The sequence below is a fragment of the Lactuca serriola genome, chromosome 2, assembly GCF_051521515.1.
Source record: "Lactuca serriola cultivar US96UC23 chromosome 2, Lser_US96UC23_V15, whole genome shotgun sequence".
Lineage (NCBI taxonomy): Eukaryota > Viridiplantae > Streptophyta > Magnoliopsida > Asterales > Asteraceae > Lactuca > Lactuca serriola.
Window position 1 is genome coordinate 156,855,877 of NC_136409.1, and position 26,887 is coordinate 156,882,763.

General features: G+C 38.1%; 1 protein-coding gene across 1 annotated transcript; it reads left to right on the forward strand.

Moving 5' to 3' along the window:
* The first annotated feature begins 7,628 nt into the window (after positions 1 to 7,628).
* Positions 7,629 to 8,249, forward strand: LOC145089698 (uncharacterized). Its single transcript, XM_079028098.1, has one exon. It carries the CDS (start codon positions 7,629 to 7,631, stop codon positions 8,247 to 8,249), a length of 621 nt encoding a protein of 206 aa, XP_078884224.1.
* Positions 8,250 to 26,887: the final 18,638 nt, after the last annotated feature.

A 26,887-nucleotide genomic window follows, 5' to 3' on the forward strand; every position in this document is an offset into this window, starting at 1 on the left:
TCGGATCGTGATAGCCGTTTCACATCGAGGTTTTGGAAAAGTCTACAAGAGGAATTGGGTACCAAGTTGTGTTTAAGTACAGCTTACCATCCGCAGACTGATGGTCAGAGCGAACGAACGATACAAACACTTGAAGATATGCTGAGAGCATGTACTCTGGAATTCCTAGGTAATTGGGATGAACATTTACCGTTGGTAGAATTTTCCTATAATAATAGTTTCCACTCGAGCATTAAGATGGCACCTTACCAAGCTTTGTATGGACAGAAGTGTCGTACGCCGTCTTGTTGGCTTGAGGCTGGGGAAAAGCAGTTTATGGGACCGGAGTTGGTTCATCAAACTGCTGAAAAGTTGAAAATAATTAGGGAAAGAATGTTAGCGGCTCAGGATCGTCAAAAGAGCTATGCTGACAAAAAGCGAAGACCGATGACTTTTGAAGTTGGAGATTTGGTTTTGCTTAAAGTCTCGCCGTGGAAGGGACTTATAAGATTTGGTAAAAGGGGAAAGTTAAGTCCAAGGTTTATTGGACCGTTTAAAGTTCTTCAGAGGATTGGGAACCAAGCTTACAAGCTCGAACTACCAGAAGAACTGAATGGAATTCATAACACTTTTCATGTGTGTTATTTGAGGAAGTTCACGGGAGAAGTTCCCGACATAATTCCAATTTCTGAATTGAGAATTGATGAGAACAAAAGGTTGATTGAAGAACCAGAGGCAATTGTTGACCGAAAGACTAAGAAATTGCGACGCAAGATGGTTGGGTTAGTGCTTGTCCGATGGAAACACACGAATGGGCCGAATCTCACCTGGGAGACGGAGAGTGACATGATGGGTCGCTATCCGCATTTGTTTGTTGATGTGTGATTCCGGGGACGGAATCATTCTAAGGTGGAGAGAATTGTAACGCCTGTGTTTCCGGGCTTGCCATATTTAGCAATATAATAGTCTAGGTTAACCTTTGTAACCCGTTTTGAAATAATAAGATTGTATTATTTGAGTATTATGTGTTTTGTGATTAATTGCTTAATTATGTGGTCTGATTAATTAAGAATAAAAATAAGCGTCAAAATTTAAGTGTAAAATAAACTTAATATCTTTGATCTATGTTGTAGTAGTTGAAACGAGGTTTCCGAATATATATAGAACGCCCAAATCTGACTTCGTATGAGGAAGTTATGATTTATCGAAGTTCCGGCTTAGCGGTGTGCAGCCCGAAATACTCGATTTGAGATCGAGCGGTTTTTAGCCGAAGCAATCTAAATGAGAATCAAAGATCTCATTGTTGGTATCAAAGCGATAAAAAGTTAGGCGAGAACGGACGTCAAACGAAGAAGTTATGAATTTATAACGAAAGTTTCTGTCGCGGCCTATTAAAAATAAGTAATAAAAAATAAAGTCAAAATTAGCCGACGGAGTCTAAACGAAAGTTGTAGAGCGTAGTCTCACCTTCGCGTGGATATAAAGAACGTCGAAAACGGAGTTCGTATGAAGAAGATATGAATTTCCGAAGTTTATTTAATATTTTGTATTTAAATTTAATTGGAAATTCGGAAGCATTATCCGAAGGAGTCACCGATCTGATCCGAGGTACGCCCCGCGTACTCGAGTACGCCCAGCGTACTCCGAGGGATGTCGACACTCGCACTCGAGCACTTCGGATACGTAAGCAATGACGTTTTGGGCAGTACGCCCCGCGTAACGCAGTACGCCCCGCGTACTCCGAGGCTCCAGCCTCTTATAAATAGGATGCGAGGGTTCCGGGTATTTTTGCCAATTCCCTCTCATTTTCGTGTCGAAGCTCTGCATTTTTACCCCCGAAGCTACCCCGAAGCCCCGGTATCATACTCTAGCCCCGAGGCAAGTCCCGAGATCCCGAAGATCCCGAGAAGCGCGGTTCCCGAGTCGAAGCTCTGCCCGCGAGAAGTTCGATTTTCGAGGAGATCTTCCAGATCTGCTGTGGATTACTACTTCTATAAGCCGTAGTGCTGTCGGATCGTCTTCTGATCAAGTGAGTGTGTAGTTATTTCTTCTAATACAATAATACGAAGTATTTTATATAAAAATACGTGCTATGTGTATATATTTGGTTGTGTTATGTGTGAATGAGTATTCACTCTCTTCTATCTTATAGATCTGCTTATTTCGTTATGAGATATGTGTTATGTGTGTGTGTGCCTCATCTGTTATGCGATATATGTGTTGATTAAAGCATGCTATACAGGTTTTCTTTAAACTACGTATGAAAATATATATTTTATCTACTAATATGTTGGGTAGAACATGGGTAGATAGTTGGTGTGTAATAAACAGATGAGAGGCCTCGATGTTGTTGTTGTTGTTGATCTAGTTATTCAGCGGAGTATGGATAACGACCATGGACTCTTTCTAGACAGTCCAGTGGAACGCTAGCAGGTTCATAACCTGTAGGTGTTGTGAACGATGTGTTCACCGGTGTACTCTATCCCCCTCATGGTTGCCTTTAGGATATCTATTGTTGAGGAAACCCCTTCGCAGTGATGTCCGTCCCGATGAAAATCCTAGATTAGGTCCCTTGAGATAGTTGTTTTAGGGACGTAAAGTGAGGATAACGGGAATGGGTAATCGGGATAGTGATTGGTTGGTGAAATTAAATATAACTTATTTATTGTGGGTTGAAAACCCTATATGCTCACCAGGCTCCCAAGCCTGACCCACTCAGTTTTATTTGTATTACAGGAAGTGGCACAAGGGCGTAAGATGGATGGATCATCTTGTTGTTTTGTTTACAAGTCTGTATATGTATATATTTGTTGAATGACTTGTAATGTTTATCGTTTATGCTTTATGGTCTGTATCGGAACATGACATCCCGAGTTTTGATTATATAATGAAATGCATCTCTTGATGAAATGCTTTGATAAATATTATTTTATCATGTTTTGTTTTGGGAACAAATTCCGCAACTCTTTCCAATCAAAAGGATTTACTCTGAAAATATTTAAAAGCATAAATGAAAATCGGTCTTTTCTGGCCGAGATTTTGGGGATGTCACAGTAGCCGTAGCATTCACTAGCAGTCAGATAGTAGTAGTAGTGTTGTAAGTCTGCGGGGGTAACCGTAGCATTCACTAGCAGTCAGATAGTAGTAGTGGTGTTGTAAGTCCGCGGGGGTAGCCGTAGCATTCACTAGCAACCGGATAGTATTAGAAAGTTGTAAGTCCGCGAGCGTAGTCACAGCCTTTATCAGATTGGTAGGTAGCATGAGCGCGTTGTTGGACGCGGGAAAGCAGTAGTACCCACCAGTTCGGGTGTAGTAGTGAGGATATGGGAATCCACGAGTTAGATTCTGGATTTCCCAAATGGTTCAGTTATGGTTAAGTCGGCGATTTGTCAGTAGATCGTCGCCTCAGTTATGAGATCAGAGTAGTAGTGGACCGTTGGGGTTCGGGTATGTTAAGGGCTACCGTCAGTCTGGGAGCCATCATGCTGTTAGTCGTGGAATTGATGATGTCAAGATGTGACGTATGGACCCGATCGGTTGGATCGGAAGGTTGCTTGAGCCACAGTGACAGGATAACTAGTGGAAACTAGTTCCAGAGAAAGATTTCGAATAGAAGTTGTGGGAGCGACTAAGTAAGGAGTCCTTTGACTCCACGGTTGAGTTGGAACTCAGTGTTTCAGTCAGATCAGTGTTTCAGGCAGCTCAGTGTTTCAGCCAGTTCAGTGTTTTAGGCAGCTCAGTGTTTCAGCCAGTTCAGTGTTTCAGGCAGCTCAGTGTTTCAGTCAGTTCAGTGTTTCAGGCAGCTCAGTGTTTTAGTCAGTTCAGTGTTTCAGGCCGTTCAGCGTTTCAGTCGGTTCAGCGTTTCAGGCAGTTTAAAGTTTCAGGCATGTTCAGTATTGCAGGCAGTTCAGTGTTTGGAAAGTTTCAGAGTTTTGGACAGTATTAGTATTTGTGTTGGAAGGCAAGTGCTGGCGGTATACTTGGTTGATTTGGAAATGGCAAGTCCCTCTCAGCAGGATCAGTCGAGCCTTCTGCCAAGTATAAGTGATCTGTAAGGATAGCTAGGCAGGTAGCTTTTCTTTCAGGATGGTAGGCTCGAGTTACTAGGAGTTGAGTAATCAGATGGGATATAAGCAAGCTAGTTCCAGCAGCTTCGTTTCAGTAGTGACCGGCACTGTGAGTGGCTGGAGTGATGGACAAAAGGGTGTTAGTTTTCCCAGATAGAAAGTTGGAGGCATTTCACAGGTCAGTTGGCCATAGCAAACTTCGAGGACGAAGTTTAGTTTAAGTGGGGGAGAGTTGTAACACCCGAGATCAGAAAGGTCAAGAAAAGAAAGGAAAAACCCTAAGTTGAAGAGGGTTGACTCGTCGAGTCCAGGGAGGAACTCGGCGAGTCGGAGCGGGATCCGGGTGTAAAGCAATTGACCGACTCGGCGAGTCCGCAAGTGGACTCGGCGAGTCAGGTCTGGGTTTGGAAACCCTAATTTCAGGACTTGGTACCCTATTTAAGCATCTTATTCTCTTTCCTAGGGCTCAGTTGCAGCCCTATAGTCCAGAACCAGAAACCCTAAGCCTCCATTGTTGCTCATTCAAGTTTTCTTGCCATTTTGGGTGGTTTGAAGGAAGAAGGAAGAAGGCACACATTGGGGATTCAAGAATTGGCAGTAGATCCAGAGTTTGTGAGGTCTTCTAGAGCATTTGAAGGTAATGAGTCGTGACCTTCCCTCTTTTGCATTTAGATCAACCTTTATCATGGGATTTGGGGCTTTTAGGACAAGTTCATGAACCATTTCGAGTTAGAAGCCCAGATCTGAAGTTGCTACTTCAGATCTATGTGTATCCAGGCCTAGAGAATTATAAAGCTTCAGTCTATGGGTTGATTGTTGAGCCCTTTTGTCTTAAACCCTAGTTTATGGTGAATGGTGCCTAGATCTCCTTCTCTACACGTAAAGTTTGCAACTTTACGTGGGGAATAGGCTTGGGAAGGGTAGATCTGCAGTATGGAGTCCATGCATGACTCAAAAGTCCTCTGCATGTATGGAGATCTGAATAGACTCGGCGAGTCCTTCGAGTGGACTTGGCGAGTAGCTTGAAGATGAGAAGGAACTCGACGAGTGGGATGAACAGCTCGTCGAGTCGGATGAAGTTAAGCATGAACTCGACGAGTTGGAAGAACAACTCAACGAGTTGGTGGAAGATTGCCCTGGACTCGGTGAGTCTATTAGTGGACTCGGCGAGTCAGGTCGCGAAACCCCAAACCCTTCGAGTTGAGACTCGAATCAGTGAGTCGGGTGGTGACTCAGCGAGTTGGTCAGGACAGGACTTGGAACTAGTTGGACTCGGCGAGTCATAGACTGACTCGGCGATTCGAGTCGCGAATAGAAAGACCCTGAGCATATGAACTCGACGAATCATTAGGAGGACTCGGCGAGTAGGGTTGACCTGGAAGGTTGACTTTGACCAGTATTTTGACCTTGACTAGAGTTTACCTAGTTGACCTTTGGAGGTCAGTTGGACTAAGTGTTAAATGGATATTGACAGCTCGGAGAGCTAGAGGAACAGCGGTTCAGGAGATTGTCGAGTAGCAACCAGAGGTTTATCAGCAGAGCTCAGCAGTTCAGGTGAGTTTCCTTCCAGTAGAAACGGGTCTAAGGCCACAATGCCTGCCCATTTAGCTAGTAGTAGTTTCCAGATTTGATCTGATGCAGTAGTTAACATGTTTGATGCCTTCGTGGCTTAGACAGGATTTATGCGTTATGTGAGCCGAGCTACGGCCCGATGTAGTATATGTGTGTTCATGCTAGTGGATATGTTCATGCTATGTTCAGTCAGCTTCGGACTTCGGTCCGATGTAGGGGACAAGGTCCCAGCCAGCTTCGGACTTCGGTCCGATGTAGGGGACAAGGTCCCAGCCAGCTTCGGACTTCGGTCCGATGTAGGGGACAAGGTCCCAGTCAGCTTTGGACTTTGGTCCGATGTAGGGGACAAGGTCCCAGTCAGCTTCGGACTTCGGTCCGATGTAGGGGGCAAGGCCCCAGTTAGCCCGGACTTCGGTCCGATGCAGTGGGCAAGGCCCAGTATGTGCTTTATATGTTATTGTGTGGTATGTGGTAGATTGGGGGAGCTCACTAAGCTTCGTGCTTACGGTTTTCAGTTTTGGTTTCAGGTACTCGGTTTTCAAAAGAGGAGCTCGGGAAGATTGCAGTGCACACACCATAGTCAGTTAGCCTGGGAACGTTTGACTATGATAATGATGCTATGTTTTGATTTAATACTCTAGAAATTATGTTATGACTTATGATGCGATTTTTATAAATATGATTTTAGTAATGTTTTAAAAGAAATTTTTAGTCGTGATTTTTGGGTCGTTACAGAAATCAACAAAGGTTTGATGCATTTTAGGAGAGGGTTGTAGAGCATTTTTAGTGTTCAAATGGGAGGTTTGGGTCGGTCACGACACCAAGTAAACTCAAAATGGAAAGACCTCCAAAAGAAATGTAATGCTTTTAATGGCATCTATAACTGTAAGATGAGATGTGTGGTTAGCGGGAGATCTGAGGCTGATGTTTTACAATCTTCACTAAGCGAGTATCGGAGGACTATTAACCAGAACGGTTTTCCTCGTCAACAAGCTTAGGAGTGGTTGAAAGACAACGCGAAATGGGCATTTGTTACAAAAGCGGGTGAAGACTCCCCGCCTCCTTCTTCAAAACGAACCAAACATCTTCATCCAACGCCTACACATCATCATCTAATCCATAATATCCTCCTGGATTCTCCCGCCAACAACAACAGTCATTTAGTGTTGAACACTCACCACCCCAGAGAAAAAGAAAAGGAAAGAAAGCGGCAACGACATCATCAAAAGAAAATGAAATGTTTGATCTCGTCAAACAAAATGACGACATCAAGACTGCAACTGAAACAGAGGCGGAACAGAGACAACGGTACCGGGAACAAAAATTGTGCATTCTCGAAGCTAATGAAGAATGAAAAGCTCAATTGTTGGATCAGGAGATAGAGAACCAAGATATGAAGTATTTTCTCCGGCCGCATGATCATTTGACTAGAGGTATTTTACGCACAGTGCTTGAAAGGAAATGACAAATTGCAACTAAGTATGGTTGGGAGTTGGAGAACCCATGAAGTTTAAAATGTTGACATCGTTTGACTGGAGAATCTTTCTCTTTATTATTATGTTTTTTATTTTAATTTTTCTTTTTATTAAGATTCTCTATATGTATCATTGTTTCATTATCTATATATAGTTATGTTTGTTTCATTATATATATATATATATATATATATATATATATATATATATATAAATATATATATATATATATATATATATATATATATATATATGTATATATATGTATGTATGTATGTATGTATGTTTGTTTCATTTTCTCTCTATCTTTTCTTTTTTGTCAAAATGAATCCAAACATTCGAAAAATAGTAATGGATGTTAACGATGATAGTTCATCATCTGAGGATGAACTTATTAACAATAATTTGTTACATAAATTGTCTCGTACTGCACAACTTATTCTTCCGAATAATGCTAGTTCAAGCAACATTCAATGGAGAAACACAATCCACAAAGATTGTTTAGAGGCTGAATGACTGCCGAAGAAGGTTTCGTATGAGCAAAGGTTTGTTTACGCAGCTTGTTGGTGACCTCGAGATGAATTATCCTTATTTTCAAACAACATGGGATGCAACAAATCAAAGAAGTTTCAGTACGCTACAAAAATGCACATCAGCAATACGTCAATTAGCGAAGGGTTATAACCCATACTTGTTAGATGAGTATTTGAATATGTCAAAAAGAACTTCTCGTGAAGCTCTTGAAAACTTTTTCTACGGTGTTATCCAAATGTACAAGGCTGAATATTTACGTCGTCCAACATCCACTGACATTCAACTTTTGTATGAAGCACATAAAGCTAAACATGGATTCCCTGGAATGCTTGGTAGCATTGACTGCACACACTGGAATTGGAGGAATTATCCAACGGAATTGAGAGGTCAATACATGAGGGGTGACCATCAGTATCCATCACTGATACTAGAAGCGGTGACACCACAAGATTTATGGTTTTGGCATGCATTCTATGGTGTATCCGATTCCAACATTGATTTAAACATCCTCTACCAATCACCATTGTTTGATGAGAAATATCATGGAACAGGACCCGATTGTTCATTTTATCTTAATGGTGAACACTACAAACATGGTTACTATCTTGCGGATGGAATATAGCCATCATGGGCTGTATTTGTGATGGCATATCCATATCCCGTAACCGACAAAAAGATACGGTTCAAGGCGGCGCAAGAATCAGCAAGAAAAGACGTAGAACATGCTTTTGGGGTCCTTAAAGGACGTTGGGACATATTAAAAATGCTTGCACGAGCTATGGCGGTGAAGAAAACAAAAAATATATTATACGTTTGTATTATACTACACAATATATTGTACGTTTGTATTATACTACACATTATTTTTAATATTATTTTAGAATTTTTTTGTTTAATTAGCATAAAAAAATGTTATGTTTTATTTTAATTTATATTTTCAAATTTAATTAAATAAAAAAGAATATTAAATGTTATTTTAGAATTTTTTTTTTCATTAGCAAAAAGAAAATGAAAAAAATATATTTTTTTTATTTTAATTTATATTTTCTAATTTAATTAAATAAAAAAGAATGATATGGAAGGTGGGTTGAATGGGTTGGAAAAGATAGGATTTCTATATGTTGTGGGTTGGAAAAAATAAAAGAAAGAGAAAATAGAAAAACTGATGTGACAATGGATTGAGTGAGTTGGGAGGGAAGGACTCCCTCCTCTCTTAGTAATGAAATTGAAGAGCATTGCTATTATGGATAAAAGATCAAATACCATGCCCAAATTAGTATTTGGTAGTGAGGATAGAATATGTTGCTATGCTCCAAAATTTGCTCATTATGTTATGTTATTGTGTCAAATATATCACTACAACAGAGTATTATAATTTCAAAAATAAGAAAGATAGGTCTATATGGTATAAAATTATACCGAGTGAAGTAGTTGTTTATGTATACATTGTAGGGTATGAGTCAAACACATTAAAACTTTTACTACATCAATTGTGGGACTCTTCCACTTCTATCATCCACATCATCAACAGGTCGAGAATAACTTAAATTTTCCTTCACAATTTCTCTATTTACTTTCACTTTTGATCTATTTTGTTCTTTATCTAAACCACCCAAAAGAAACTTGAGTACTTTTATCCATGGCTATAAGAAGAGATGATCCATAATTACAATATTTTGAAACTAGAATGCGAAATATGTACAAATATTACTAGAACAACCATTTGAAACTAGAATGGGAAATATGTGAACATATATTACTAGAACAACCAAAAAACTGACACATAAGAAAATATTTTAAGGTTAACTACAGATGCTCTTTGTATTATCTATCATTGTTATCAGGTCCTTAATGGGGCCCAAGACAAGAACTTCATGTTGACCTTAAGTACAAGTCACATTATAGGTTATATAACAGTGAAACAATGGGTGAAAGTAGGAAATTTTTGGACTTACGTTTACATGAAAGAAAGTATAGTTTTCTCTAACATTCCAAATCTTTTTGTAAATATGCCTAAAGAAAGCATAGTTTTCTTTGACCGATTTATCATAAAACTATAACTATTTATCACCTACTTATCATAATTAACTTATGTTTATTTTCAAAACTAACCTATCAACTATTTGTAGGCGATTTTCATTTGAATGAATGGTTCAATCTGATCCGATCAAGTGTATACAAACTTATTTTATTTTCAAAAAATAGATCTGAATATTATGAACTAAAATAAAATTTATTTAAAATAAACAAAATTATAATTATGTTGTACGACTTGTATCAATTTTCACTATCCAAATATCAAAAGTTGATACATTTTAAAGAAAAACTTTGAAATTAAAAACTTGAGTTGTCTAGTTTGCAACCACCAGTATTTGATATCCTCCGATTTTAGTTAACTTTAATAAAATAAATAAAAGTAAATGATTTACCCGTGAAATAATAATGTACAAAAAATGTTGAGAAAATAACAACATAATTTCATTCTATACAAATAAAAAACGTTACGGTTCATAAAAAAAATGTTTTAATTGTTTTTATGGACCAATCTTTCTGATAAAATTATAAATTTTAGCAAATTAATAATTGAATGCATGTATAGATTATAAAGAGTTATAATTATAATGTCCCAAAAACCATAGTGAAAATTTTCATTTTCAAAAGATATTTCCATAAAATAAAAAGGTATTTAATTCATTGTTTCAAAAGATAACCATATAATTCAAAGTATTAGTAACATCTCTCAAACAAAAATCAACATGATCATGCGTACGATCACACATTCACCTTCCCCCGATCCTCTAATGTACCTAAACCATTTAACTCCACAACTATAGGCCAAAGTTTAGTGAGTTTCCTAAAATACCTCACACAACAATACACATCTAGTGCATGCACACATGAACCTACAATCTGACAGAACCACCTCACAATGCCTACAGTACACCTGGACCACTTTCATTGGGCCTACATTCTAATTGGACCGCCTCACAAGGCCTACAATACACCTAGATCGCATGGGTATCTTGTCCTACAACACAAAGCAGGACCGCCTTAACCCAACCACAATATGTCGACATATGTAAACAGATAATAACCAGCAACACAAGCAATCATAACAGATCTATCAGACTAACAAATCATAACAACATCCTACATACAAGGATACATACTACAGTACAAAGTATAGTAAGAAAACTCACCTCCAAGTATAGCAGACAAACATCACAGCTCACACGAATCCAATAACGGGTACTACGAGTCACATATACAACAGACAAGGACCAATCCTCAATCTAAAGCCCAAGACCCTCAAGTTTACCTAAAGTCAAACTTGGTCAAAACTCAACGATCAACCGTTAAAGTTAACAACCCAAAAGTTAACTTTGTTGGCCATTACATTGTAGCCAAGCATCTGTCACGACGTGGCAACCTCAGGACAAAACAATTGCGGGAACACCATATGCCACAACATGGTTAGCATATTGCCACGTCGTGGGGACTATTCCTGGACACCTTAATAGATTAATCTCTAAATCTATTAAACCACACACTTATCTCTTCTAGAAGGCTTTCTTACACCCAATAATAAATCACAAAAATTGTTGCTTATAGACATACATGTCAATTCCATGTCTTGAACTCTAGATAGGTCAAAATGGTGAAAATGAGGTCAAAACCTCAAGAATGGAATTGAAACTCAATAATAATTTAGATCTAGAACAAGCAACTACAAGGGGACCTCAAGGATCCATAAAGTTGTTAACTTTATGGAATCCATCCACTCAAACTATCCCAAACTTAGAGAATAGAGCATGAAACCCTAGATATAGAAGAATAACATAAAAAGATTAGAACTTGAGGACTTACAATGGTCCATAATATAAGAAAAGAGGTCGTGAGGTAGCTTGCTTGTTGGATCTATACATAAGGAACACCTTATTTTTATTCAAGACACAAACAATCACCTCTTAAGCTTCAAGAACACAAAAATGGAGGCTAGGGTTTGCTTGGGATGAAAAGGAGGTGATGTAAGGTGAGGGTGTGCAAACCCTAGCCATTACATTTCTTAAATAGAGGCGCTGACCTTGAAAATTAGGGTTTTCATGCAGCTAGCCGCCACGTCGTGGCCAACACTCGGCCACGTTGTGGCGTCCTACGTGCTGCATCAGGTGATGTCAGGTCGTGGCAAATACATATCCATGTCATGGCCACCAAAAACCCCCTTTTTATTCTTAAGTCTTAAGTATCGTTCCGTTTTTGTGGCTCCAGGGTAAATTGAGAACCTAGACTTATATGTCTCCTCTAATAATGTATGACGGACTCCACCGGAAACTAGAACCCATACTCCTCCATACTGGATCAATAACCTCCAACTGTTGGTGATGAATCTATCAATCTGACCCCTGATCTTCTCCTTCTTCCAGTTTTCCATCTTAATTCCCTCGGCCTGAGCCTCCTTAATCAAATCCAAAAGTGGTGAAATTATGGTCATCCGCAAACATAAGCCTCGAATATAAGCACCAGTCGTCTTGCAGATAAAGGCATCCACAACCAGATTAGCCTTCCCCTGGTGTTAAACGATCTCACAACCATAATCCTTAACCATGTTCAAAGGCAACTGAGATGAAAATTGAAAAGAAGCCATGTATGTAACTTTTGAAAATCCACTGTCCCTAGAAGAATGCTTTTGTATGTGACTAACCCACTCACACTAATTGTTATGCATTGACATATTCTTTAGCATGAGATTGCCTAGTCCTGATTAGAAAATTATTATAAGGCTTGGGTGTTTATTTTATAATTAAGTGTCTCAATCCAAACTCCGTCCCTAGAAGCATACCTGATGTATGCATCAAGTTTCATGTTCTGCTGAAACATCGAGCATCACCCAGTGGCTTACCTTGATTGCATAGTCATAAGCGTAAGAGATACATGTCTGGTCCTTAAATAACAAAGGTTTATTCATATCCTTGACCTCCTATACTGTGGTATGACATGGTACCAATATAAATTGACGATGGATTATTTCTAAGATTTTCATTATCCTCTTCCTTGATGTTTATGATTGGCTGTAAAACAAACAATTAATGAAACATCTTTCCCCCATGTTAATGATCTTGCTATGACACTGATAGTGAGTAAGACATACTTATTGCTTATGTCAAGGAATTTTCATATTAAACCATACGGTAAGGGAGTTTTCAGCAACCCCACATACGCTTATGTACTAAACCTCATAAAAATACATTGCTTTACTATATAAAGATTGCGGTTAGGAGATTCACGATTAACACTTGAAGATGTAGATTCAAGATCGACGCAAAAGTTTTTATAAGGAAGCAAGAATATTGATTATCTTAGATCTTCGTGACAGTGGAAAAAAGTAATATTCATTAGGATGAAATAATAAACGATAATGGAGGAAAGAAAACATGGAGAGTAAAATGAAAATGCAGGAAAGAAATGTTATTGACGATGATATATTTATAAAGTGAAAACCAAATCAGGTATATTGACAAAGTTAAAACAACATATTTTATATGTTTAATACCTAAACTTAGATGGAGATGTAATGTATATTTTCTATCCCTATATATATATATATATATATATATATATATATATATATATATATATATATATATATATATATAGGGTTAGGATTAAATGTGAAAGGTAAATATAGTGTGAATGTATGATTTAATTTAGGCTCTTGGATAAAAAAAAACTAATGGCTAAGAATGGATGTTGATTTCTCTTCATTAATGATTAGATTTTTAATGAAAAGATAGAGAAAAACGTTAATAGAGTAAGTGAGTCATTGCTCATGTATTTTAGAAAAAGAATTCAATATGTTATTTGCATAAAAACCATTTCTTTCATTGAAGGCCTAACATCATTCCTTGTTATTAGGGAAGAATGTTGAAGATATTATCATTTGAAGATATGATTTTCCTTAAATTAAACTGAATTAGCCATTATGAAATATACTATATTCATCATTTGTAAACCTAGTTCAACATTCGACTGAGTGTTTATAATTGAAGTATAGAAGTGGAAATAAAGAATGACATGATCTTCAAGTTCAATATTACGATAAAGCTTCAAATCGCAGTTCAAAAACACAGTTGAGTTGATGCACCACTGAGGCTTGATGATGAAGATAATTAGGATTTTCTCACTCCACCACCACCAGGTATAAAGCTTTTCACTTGATTCTTAAAGAATGACGTAAAAGAAAGTATTAGTAAGTTGTGGCAGGCCCGGTTTAGGGCATGGGCAATAGAACAGGGCCTACAATTTTAAGGGGCCCAAAAAAAAATTAATAGTATATGATGTATCGGTTCAACAGCCCAAGCAATCCAACATCATCAGAAATCAACGTCAAACACTCAAACCTAAGAGGCAAAGACAGCAGCGATAATTCGTTCAATACATCATCGTGTTCGTTTTCTTTAAAAAAGTTTCGATTGCAACAATCAACGTCGACAGTCGATGAGGTTAGGGAAAAGGCAAAGCATCAGGGCATCAGGCCTCAGCGACAGCGTGCAGCAATCATCGAGACATCAGATAGGTGAGGATCGATTACTATTAGAGTCTTAGACGATTATCCATCTATCCTGTATTCTTGTTATCACTTTATCAATGATTCTTGATTCTTGATTCTTGGTCCTGCTAATTTAATAGTCTAATAGATTATGAGAAATTAAGGAATGAGGAATAAGGAATTAAGGATTATAAATTTGTAAATTATAATTGTCAATTCAATTGCATACTTGATTCTTGAATCAGTTGAAGGTTTAAATGAGTTATAGAATAAATAGATTATCAATTTTTCAGATTCATGGTATGTTTGATTCTTTATCTTTAACTGTTTAATTTTCAGATTCATGAATGTTATTCATGAATTTTTAATCGTTTATCACTATGTCATATTATCATATTAAATCTGAGTGACTGATTCACAATGTTGAATGAAATCAATGAATGATTTTGAAATAGATTATTAGAAACTGAAATTAAATTATGAGATTATGTTTATTGTATAATTGTTTATCAGAAATTTGGAATTGAGAAACCAAAGTGTTTAAAGAATCAAACTATGTTTATTGTTTGTAAAGTTGTAGAGATGAAGTCTATGAAGAGTTAGAGTTGATCAACCAATTTGCAAGTAGGAGAGCTTCATAGATTGTCAATAAAGTTTATCGTCATTTTAATAAAAAAAATTAGTTTATATAATTTAATTCGTTACACGTTAAGGCCTAAGGGCCTTTTTTATCCACCTCATCCTGGGCATTTGAATCCTCAGAACCGGCCATGAGTTGTGGTTCATTAATAAAAGTTGTTTTTTTTTAAGGTTCGTTTTGGTGAATATTTTTAATGATGCTTGTCTTCGTAGTAGTAATCAATTATTCTGAAATAATTTAATGTGTATCAATGAATTCATATAGAATGGACACTTGATTATTACTATGGTTTCTTTATGAAGTAATCTTATAGTATAATGATATCTATAAGACTTGATGGTTAGTACAATGGTTTAGGTTGAACAGGGATTATGTATAAACATATTCTTGCAGAATTCTTGTTTTTTAACAATGGTGTTGTGGATTGACTTCTCATAGAATGAGTTATTTAGTAGTTTTTGTGTTTTAACATAAAAGTTAAATTTACATCATGTAATACTAATGTTTTAAGTTATTTTCATTGACAGAAGTAGTTTTAATTGCACCACAACCCAAACACTACTGGTAGTTGTTTTAAATGCATCACAACTGCAGCCACATTCGGAAGCTGATCAAGAATTACCAATGGTAGAAATTCTTGGAGAAGAACAAGAGGCTATACAACCAAAAGAGACACAAAAGAATTTATTGAAAGGGGAAAGAAAATAAGAAAAAATAAATAAATACAATGTAGAAGCACAAAATCTAGTTTGATGAGTCAAATCTAGTTTTTCTTTTGGCATGTGACAAATGCATATTAGCCTTAGGTATCATAGGATTATGTCTCTCAATGAATTCATGAAAAACACATTTTCTTGTTATAGGAATAAGCTTGAATTGTAACGTCCCAAAATTCAAGACTAAAAATTTTCTTTTAATAAAACATTACTTAAGCAAAACCATCAATCCAAACATAATCAGAGTATTAATTTCCAAAACACAGGTTCATTATCAGAGTAAAACATTCCCAGGCTGTCTAATCTATGGTGTGTGCCATGCGATCACCCTGAGCTCTTCCCTCCGCTACCGGAAGTACCTGAAACCAAAACTGAAAACCGTAAGCACGAAGCTTAGTGAGTTCCCCACCCTACCACATACCATACATAACCACATACTGCACATACTGGGCCACGCCCGCTATTCTGGGCCTTGCCCCCTACCTCGGGCCTCGCCCGCTACAACGGCCCCGCCGCTCCAGGCCCCACCTGGCTTCGAGCCCCGCTTGGATACATATCTCTTTCACTTAGCCCTCGCCTGTCATAGGGCCTCGTCCGCTAACATATAATAGCACATAATCATACTGCAAAACATAAGCTAAACATATACAATGGATCATGTCCTAAGGCCTCGCCCTTGTCCTGCTACTGATGAGACATGGAACCCCGTCCATGCTCCTACTGATAGTGAGATACGGGCCCAGCCCACACTCACTCCTTCCCTAACTTGGACCTCGCCCCTGCTCTATTGCTAATGAGATGTGGAACACCATCCACACTCTGCTATTAGTGAGATACGGGACCTCGCCCACACTCACCTCCCTACCAAGCACATACATGTATCACACAGACAACAAGTATAAACTATCATATAAACCAATCCTTGGGCACCCACCCGCTATCATTGGACCTCGTCCTGAATATCATACTAGCATACTGTGCCTAGGGCTAACCCCCGGGTCTTCTACTCATAACTACATAGGCCAGCATTGTAGCCTTAGACCCATTCACACAAAGGGAAACTCACCTGCACTGGTTGAACTTGCTGATGATCCCACTAGCCGCTGCCCGGCAACTCTCTAAACTCCTGCTCCACCCGCTCCCCGAGCTTCAATAACTCAGAAAGTTTCCCCAAACTTCAGATCCAAGGCCAATCCTTGAAGCTTCAATGTTTCCCCCTTCTTCTTCTTCCTTCAAATCACTCTAAAATGGCTTGGAAACTTGAATGCACAACAATGGAGACTTAGGGTTCGTATTCTGGGTGAGAGAGGCAGTAAAGGAACCCTAGGGGAGAGAATGAGACGTTTAAATAGGCTCCAAGTCCCGAATTTAGGGTTTTCCTCGCACATACCAGACTTGCCGAGTCCACTTGGACGACTCGCCGAGTTGGTCACTTACTCCTCGACCCGGATCCCGCTCGGACTCGCCGAGTTCCTCCTTGGACTCGCCGAGTCGCCCCTAAAAATTAGGGTTTTCTTTCCTTTCTTGGCCTTCCAGATTTTGGGTGTTACAACTCTCCCCCACTTAAACTAAACTTTGTCCTCGAAGTTTGCTATGGCCCACCGCCTGCGATCTGCCTTCAATACCCCACCAATTATTCCAGCACCAGCTGCCTACCTTCGTTGGTCTTCCGCCCGGTCATTCTGACTAGCATCAATCCTTTCGGATAATCATCTCGGGTCAACCCTGACCCTGAACATTCTGGAAACACAACTTACTCAACCGACAATCCTTCTGGTACTCTCCGAGTACTGCAACTGAAACCATAAGGGTTCACTCCTTCTTTCCTTGCGCGATTTCCTTGCCTCCCCAAGGCAATGCTCCATAACCACTATTTCCTCTGTCACTGTGAAGATCCTATCTTCACCAAATCCATTACTCCCGCTACTTCCAGTACGGGTCATTATCGCCAGTATCCACTGGGCATTCCTTTCGGCTATTCCTTATCTGCCTTCCGGATGAACCGAGACCACCCTGGTCCCTACCAACCAATCAGCATCTGGATTACCCGCTTCCACCGGTAGCAAGTCCCAACACAACTCCTAGTCGCTCCCAGCGACTTTCGAAGACACTACGACTACCTATATCTGCTCAATCTATTCTGCCATACAAGCACTACAATTCCTGGGATCCCCGATCCCCTATCTGACACTACGGTCCCTACCAGGTCTCACCTGTGCTACTAAAACTCACGGGTCTCGCGCACGGGTCTCACCCGCCTCTATCCTTCTAGTCTCACTAGTCTAACCACTCTCGCACGGGCCTCGCCCACAGGTCTCACCCAACTATACTACTGAGCAACCCTGCTCTCAGGTCTCACCTACACTGTTATTCTCATACGAGCCTCGCCCACGGGTCTCATCCAACTACATCCAACTACAGGAAGACTCCCTATCATCCTCACTCACTACCCATTCTTGATCCCTATCTAATCACTAGGAGGTAAGGGCCTCACCCCAACTCCGCCAACGAAGCTACTATTGAATGTTACGGCTTGCCCGCAGTCTTACATCACCTTCTATCACCGTCTGCTAGTGAATGCTACGGCTGCCCCGTAGTCTGACAACACTTCCCACCACTGACTGCTAGTGAATGCTACGGCTGTTGGATTAGTGTCTAAGTCCATAACTATTTTGGTATGTACTTGACCCGATGGTGCATGGTCCTTTTGGGTTGCCTTCACCAAAGCAACTTGATTGGAGAAATAAATAAAGAGAGAGGTTATTATGATTTATTAATATGTTATAAGAATAATATATTAAAGGAGAAATCATATTTGTTTAATTAATATTGGTCAATAATTAATTAAGAATTAATTTTGTGATAAAATGTAATTAATTAAACTAGAGGGGCTGAATTGTAATTATGTGATAGTTGCAAAATAGGGCAATGGTTATCCTTGTTAAAGGATGGACGAATTCAAGGATAAGGATATCCTTAAAATCGTCCAAGGTCCAAGAGATAGGGATTTTCAAGGCTTATCTTATGGTTGCTTGATGGGCAAGTAACTAGATAAGGATAAGGACTGAAACCCTAATCCCAACCCTATATAAAGACCCCTAAGGCCTTAGGATTTCGTGCACTTGATCCCTAGAGCATCTAAGGACGAATTTCTACCTCTCTCCTCTCTCTTTATACCTTCTCCACTTGCTTATGGTGTTTGTAAGCCATTAGAGGCACTACACTTGTGGTGCTTGCTTTCAAGACTTAGGGTTTGAAGATTTAAGTTGTTATTACAATATAACAACAAGAGGTATGTGTTCTAACCTTCTACATGAATTTCGAAAATTGTAGGCCACATTAGGGTTTCTTTATGTGTTCATAATGTTGTGTATCTAATAGTGAAAACATAGATCCAAGTATTAGAGTTTGTATGAGCACATAGGATGTCTCAAGATTTCGAAATCTAGGGTTTGAAAAACCCCATGATTTTCGAAATTAGCCTCCTCCCCAAGATAAGATCCTAAATTTTAGGGATTTGGATTATCCCATATCTTGTAATTATCCTCTAATTGTTATATATGGTAATTATAGATTTTGCATTATCCTATCCTTATTTTCGAGATCTAGGGAGATAATTAAGGGATTAGGATATCTTAAATGTATAAATGGTAATTATCCTCAAGATTTAGATAATCCCTTATGATTTAATAATTAAATTAATAGTCTAATTCAAGATAATTATTAAATCAAGGTTTTTAATATTTAAAATTTTAATTTATATGTCATAAATTCGAAAATTTTAAGAGAAATTAAAACTAAAATGTTTTGAAAAGTTTCAAAACTTGCCCTCAAGTTTTAGAATTTAAATTTTGATTAAAAGTTTAATTTTGATGCATATTTAAATTCTAAACCCCAATGTTTTGAAATGTTTCAAAACTTGCCCTCAAGTTTTGGAATTTAAAAGTTGATTAAAAGTTTAATTAGGAATATTAAATTCTAAAACACTAGTATTGTTTTGAAAAAGTTCAAATCACACCCTTATGGTTTTATTAATTAACTAAGGTGTATAATTAAAAGAGGTTTAATAAATCCATAAAAGTTTAGGTTAACAATTTAATTGAATTAAAAGTATAATTGTTAAATTAAACCACCTAGTATTTTAAAAGTTGTAAAATACACCCTATACTATATATATAACATTAAAAGTCTAACATTATATATATGTATGAGTAAAAGTCAGTCTTACCATTAGTAGGCCTCATTCACAAAGCTGGTCTATAAGGGGTGTTTAAGGAAATTGCCTATAAAATGGCGATTGAATGGGTATCCACTCTTACCCACCGCACTCTTGACTAGTGGAGGGTCATTAGCCGAACGGGTAGGATAGGACGAAACCTTCCATTATAAGTATAATGAATTATTAAAGTAACTAAATGTTTTCATAAAATTCCCAATCTTAGTTACTTAGGCAAAAGTGAATTGATGCAATTCCATGAAATTACACTTTGTGCCCTTAAAAAGACGTTAGTGGAGCGTGTGTAGTTTACCGGCACACTAAATGGTTCTGAGCAAAGGTAGCAAAGGGTGACTCAATGTTTGTCATAGTTTGGTGGAGCGTGTGTGGTTTACCAGCACATCGAATAGGTGACTGTAACATGTGAGGGCACCATGTAAGTTCGCATGGTTATTCACACCCGCTTTGTGATCCTCGGCATCCCAGTCACAAACAAGAGGGGCATATCGAGATTTAAACATGCCATTGAAAGTTCAATGAATCTCAAAGGATCTAGGAGTTTTCATAGATTTAAAACTTAAATTTCTTTTTCATTTTTCGTGGTGAAAATTAGTGAATCGTCATTCACTTACCTTCAAATATTCTGCAATTAGGGTTACGGCATCCCTCTCCCGAGTTGTAGAATATTATGTTGGGTCCTAGCCTTAGTAACTCATTTGGGTGATTTACTAAGGACTCAATCAATCAACTAACTTGAATTTGTTTTTCTCCCGTTTTGTAGATGTCAAAGTTCGACAACTATGGTCTTCCCAAATCCCGTGGAACAAGCATTCCACATAAAGATGGTATTCCACGATTCAATCGAGCGAGAAATCATGCTTCACTTCTTCCTCCTCCTCCTATTATTCTCCCCAACCCACAAGATCGAAGAATTGAAAGGTTCAATATCACTAAAGCCCTATTGGAAATGAAACATGAAGATGGTAAACCCGTGTGTGCCCATGTGCTAGGAATGAATTCACACATTGATAGGTTGATAATGTTGGGTGCGTCATTCCCAGATGAGTTGGCTGTGAATTGGGTTTTGCAGTCACTTCCTGAATCATATAATGAGTTCAAAAGAAAGTATTATATGATGGATCATGATGACAACCTCATTGACCTAACTTACATGCTCATTGCTGCTGAATCAGAAATGATTTGGCGAAGCAATGGAGCGTATTTGTTGGGAAAGTCAACCAACCATGCTTCCGAGGACGTTCTAGGAGAACCGACCTACGTTTGCTGCCAAAAGAAAGGGTGTTGGATACAAGTCTGCCCAAAGAGCCTGAAGAGTCTAGAAGATGGGAGAGTCAAAGAGTATGGCTGCGCTTCAGGTAAAATCCACTATCTAACTCCATTAAGTTCCTATTCATTGATTCTTAATACATAATGTGATAAGATTGCATTTGAATGTTTTGCAAGATCGGTGAAAAGAAAGGAAGCTTGGTGAAAGAGCAAGATGAATCTAATCACAAGGAATGGATCTTGATCGCATGGACTTGAAGATTAGATTTTGAGCTTAGATAGTTATGATAGAGTTGTTAGAAATTTTTTCTTTTGAAGTACATAGTTTTCAATGGATTTTGCATTGTAAGGACAAATGTTTTCCGCTGCTTTTATAAATAAAATAAATTTTCGTTTGACTTATTTATTTATTTGTTTATTTCCTTTCAATGAAATCGTTATGAAAATTGGTGTTTGAATATTTCTACAACAAATGGGTATGATTCTTATTTATGGTGTTTATGGAAAAGTCGAGAATTTACCAAATAAGGAGAGTTTCTCATCGCCCAAGTTTCAATTGGATAGAAACTTGGAATCATGCAGCGTGGATGCACGATGAATGAGAAATTTCGTATTTGGAAATTAGACTAATTCATTGACAAAGTGTCAAGTGAAGGACTAGGAGATCGAGTACACAAAGTTGTGTGTTGATCAAAGTCCACCATAAGAGTAACAAGATATTCGTCATGATTTACTAAAGGTTTAGTAAATATGATTATACTTATAAGATTAAGTGTAATTCGGAATTGATTAAAAAGGTTTAAATCAATAGCATACGAATAAGAAGAATCAAGTAGGCAGAAAGATAAAAGTTTCTCCATTCTAAGAAGAATGGAGAGTAGCTTTTATGCATTATGATAAGTCTTAATGATTAAGAACCATATCTCAATTGATCCTCTAAGTGAGTCTTAGTACAATTGTATGTTTAAGAAGAGGAATCAAGAATTGAAGAAATGGTAAAATCAAGAAGTCAATCATACTTCATTCCAATAACAAGTCTTAAAGTTAAGATTGTGATATTGAGTGAATAGTATTAAGAAGGTTTATGACATTCATCAATTGTGGAAAGTTGTGATGTCTTGGATAAGACAAAGACCAACTAAGACCAAAATTATGAAGTGTTTTGTTTTGATAAAAGCTACACTAGCTCTTGAATATTTGTTTGTCAAGAAATGTTTTGACAAGAAAATCATATATGTCAAGGAGTCATTGGGAGTCTTAATAGTCTTGAAAAGTGTCAAGAACAAATCAAATAAACCTTATCGATCATCACTAGCACACGAGTTGAGGTTTACAACCTATCGTGTTGACATTATTTTGTTTCTGTGCCAATCCAATCGAGTTAATCATGCATGTGAATCCTATGAGTTCTCATTTAAATGCATAAAAGGCAAGGACCTTGATCAATGGAAAGTACATTGATAAGAAAAGGTGAGCTGCTTAACTACTTGGAAGACATGGTGGGCAGCTGTGCTACCATAAGGCAAGAAATCGAGATTAAGAAAGTTCGATCCATATGAGTTTGAATTTGTCGTAAACTTTGGTTTTAACAAATTCACATGGATAGGAACAAATACACCGTTTAAATCTAAGTGTCATAAGATTTCCTCCTTCATAAAAATGATTGTGAGGAAATGCTTTCACTAAGAAAGACTTAAGAAGATAGTGATTGTAAAATTGCATTCTCGAATTCGATTATGGTTACGGTATCCCTTTCCATAATTTGAATTGTGAGGTTTGGCAATTAGTCTTAAGTGTTTAGACACACATATGAACTATCGAAGGCAAAGGTGTATAAGTTCAAGAAACCATGATAAAAGATTATCAAAGCACTAAGTATTAGAAACATGAACTTAAGAAATTCAATAAGTATTGTTTTTCTGAAAGTTAAGCTGTTTCTGAATACATCTCAAAGCTAATGGGAGCATAACTGTTATGTTTATAATAATCATCATGATAGTGGGAGCGTAAAAGTTATGATTATATGATTATTAAGGCACCTATTGCAAGTTGGCAATATTAATTATAGAAAACAAGAGTTATACCTTGCAAAGTCGTAAGGGTTGTAATGTTGTTTTGCTATAATTAAGGGAGAGAATATTATGCTTCATTTCAAATCTAAAGGATTAGGTTGAGAAATGTTAATAAATTTAGTCAAAGGTAAATAATGTGTTCTTAAAATTTCGATTATGATTACAACATTCCTCTTCACAATTCGAATTTTGAGAATATAGCAAATAAAACATTATGCGTCGTGTCCCATACGCTTCGAGTATAGGATCGATTGCAAATGCTTTAATGTTTGACCATTCTAAAATTTTCCAAATGTCTAGTGCATTTAGAGGGAAAAAGGACTAGAATCGGTTTAGACTAAAATAATTAAACAACTATCAAAGGACAATCCAAGTTCGACGAGGATTGGTTGCTTGTGAGTAGTTGGAAGTATAGTATTGGAAGATATGGAAATGTTTTCATATTGGATGGACCATATCGACATTATTAGGAATAGATAAGATTCTATTAAGAATAAGTTGTCATATGGAAAATATGGAAATGTATCCACATTGGGAATTGAATATTGATTATCTATGACTAGATTAGAAACTTTTATGCAAAAGGATGTTCAAAGGAATGTACTTTGAGTGAGAGACATCATATCTAAGGAATTGTCTTGTAACAATTTCCGATAAAAGACTTTGTAATATCATTGGCAATAGTCTTTGTGACTTTTGTGCAGTGACATTACGAAAGTATAAGTTGCATAGAATGTTAGAATCTAGCATATTCTATAAGTAGCAAGAATTTGATATTCTTTCACTTATGAAAAGGATTTGGAGTTGTGAAATGAGAATGATTGGAAATGTGTTCAATGTGATCTATTTCACAAAGTAAGAACCATAGGTAAACATTGTGTGCATGCTAGGAGCATGGGACAAGTGTTGTAATTCAAGTAAGAAGTTGATTACCCGAAACGACAAATAATGAGTAATCAATATGGTGATAAATAAAAGGCGTTTGATTTATACTCAAAGGTTTAAGGCCATATGGGATTAGTATTATTCTTGTGTTTCACATTTGCATGTTTTGACTTCCAGAATAATTGTGTTTATTAAGAATAATCGAATTATTCGAACGAGCCACAGTCATTCATATGTTGGAAGTAGATATGAATGAAGACTGTCGTAAATTGGTGTGTGGATTGTCTAAAGAGCATTAGACATAAGCAAATGTTTGCTGCAACGTTCATGAGTGCTTATGAATATGAATTTGAGCATTGGATTAAACCCACGCTCACTTGGATCACTCCATGAATTGTATCACGAGTGATTGGTGAGACGATAACATCTTATATTCTTGAAACCGAGATGTGTGAGTTGTATCTTGCGAATCGGTTGCACATTGATAATATGTAAACGCACTAGTAACTTGGTGTTATAAAACATATTGTTGTGTGTGATTCAGTGCGTGAGTGCAAGCAAGCATTGTATCAAAGTTTATCCATTCCTTTTATCCAAGGTAGGACAACAGCGATATCTTTTGGGCCCCTCGATGATTTAGTGATGACAAACGTAAATGCTCGGCCGGGCTAGGGCTAATTTGATTTGTTCAATTAGTCAGTCGTCATAAATCGGAAATCGAGATATAGTACAAAGAGAATGATTTGAAATCATATCTCATATGATATCTAGAATGGAGGAATATATGATCCCTTATCTAAGGACACGCGTATCTGATAGGATCAGAGTTGACAGCGGCTTTGGAAAGCTACAATTGCAGATCAGGATCTGAAGTCATACGCATAATAGTTATTAGACTTATCCAAGTGGGAGACTGTTGGATTAGTGTCTAAGTCCATAACTATTTTGGTATGTACTTGACCCGATGGTGCATGGTCCTTTTGGGTTGCCTTCACCAAAGCAACTTGATTGGAGAAATAAATAAAGAGAGAGGTTATTATGATTTATTAATATGTTATAATAATAATATATTAAAGGAGAAATCATATTTGTTTAATTAATATTGGTCAATAATTAATTAAGAATTAATTTTGTGATAAAATGTAATTAATTAAACTAGAGGGGCTGAATTGTAATTATATGATAGTTGCAAAATAGGGCAATGGTTATCCTTGTTAAAGGATGGACGAATTCAAGGATAAGGATATCCTTAAAATCGTCCAAGGTCCAAGAGATAGGGATTTTCAAGGCTTATCTTATGGTTGCTTGATGGGCAAGTAACTAGATAAGGATAAGGACTGAAACCCTAATCCCAACCCTATATAAAGACCCCTAAGGCCTTAGGATTTCGTGCACTTGATCCCTAGAGCATCTAAGGACAAATTTCTACCTCTCTCCTCTCTCTTTATACCTTCTCCACTTGCTTATGGTGTTTGTAAGCCATTAGAGGCACTACACTTGTGGTGCTTGCTTTCAAGACTTAGGGTTTGAAGATTTAAGTTGTTATTACAATATAACAACAAGAGGTATGTGTTCTAACCTTCTACATGAATTTCGAAAATTGTAGGCCACATTAGGGTTTCTTTATGTGTTCATAATGTTGTGTATCTAATAGTGAAAACATAGATCCAATTCTAGGGTTGCATGCACACATAGGATTGTTTGTACAAAACCCATCAACGGCTGCCCCGTAGTCTTACAACACCTTCCACCACTGACTGCTAATACGAAAGCACCCCGTGCTATCAGTTCTCAAGATCCTCCTTCTGACTCACTCGAGTCCTACAGGCGATCCTCCAACCTGAATTCCCAACCACATACTAACCATCACCAATACACACACTTGGCTAAGGGGGGGTTTCTCAAACTCCTAACCCTGAACTCCTCAATCCATAAAACGCTGTACCACTTCTTTTCCTTCTCGGAGGTCGCGCACTCATTCTGGATCTACGTGCTCTTGCCTTTGCACGCTCGGAGGATTCTCCCCCACTTCGATCCTGCTTAACCCTTGCTGCTCAATGCTCGAAAAGAAATCCCAATCCTCGCTATCATTCCATAATCAACCTACTGAGGAACCCCAACCTTACCATAGCTAGGGATCTAACTGGTCCATTTCTACAACTATACGACCCCAAACTAGCGAGACATACCAAGTCCCTCCCAGGCATGCTACAGTTACTGCACCCTAAGTAACCTTCTCCAATAGAACCCATCCCTTAACTACGAATCCAATATCCAAGGTATGCAGATGGCATATAACTCGATCACAATCAACCGCACAAAAATAAAATACTCATACCGATAATGATGCAGAACCATAAAAATATAATCATGCACAAACAAAAGAACTGAAAACGGAAGTCACATACCTGGAACATCCGGTGCTGCTCGCGTCTCCAAGGTAGTCATCTGAAAAGCCCTGCCTCCTACCGCAGGCGCCTCTGCACGGCCCTGACGGCCGCCTGTGATCCTCAAAGTTATAGGGGCAGGTGCCATCACCCGTCCTGCTGAAAACAAACTGGGGCACTGGGCCTTCTTGTGACCCCGCTGATTGCAGTGAAAACGTATCAAGTCTAATCCTTGTGTCGTGGTAGCAGTACAATCCCTGCTAAATTGACCAGTCCGACCGCACTTGAAGCAGCCAGACTCGCCACCGCTACCACTCCTGCACACGCCCCCGTGCATCCTGCCACACTTTCCGCACCGGCTGCGGTCCTGATAATCCCTCGATCTCGAATCCGATCCCTTGGGCCTTTTGCCCGAACTAGCGGCTACCTGAACCTCATCCGGCTTCCTCTTCCGGATCTGCTCCAAATCAATTTCCCTCTCTCTGGCCCGAGAAATCATATCTTCCAGAG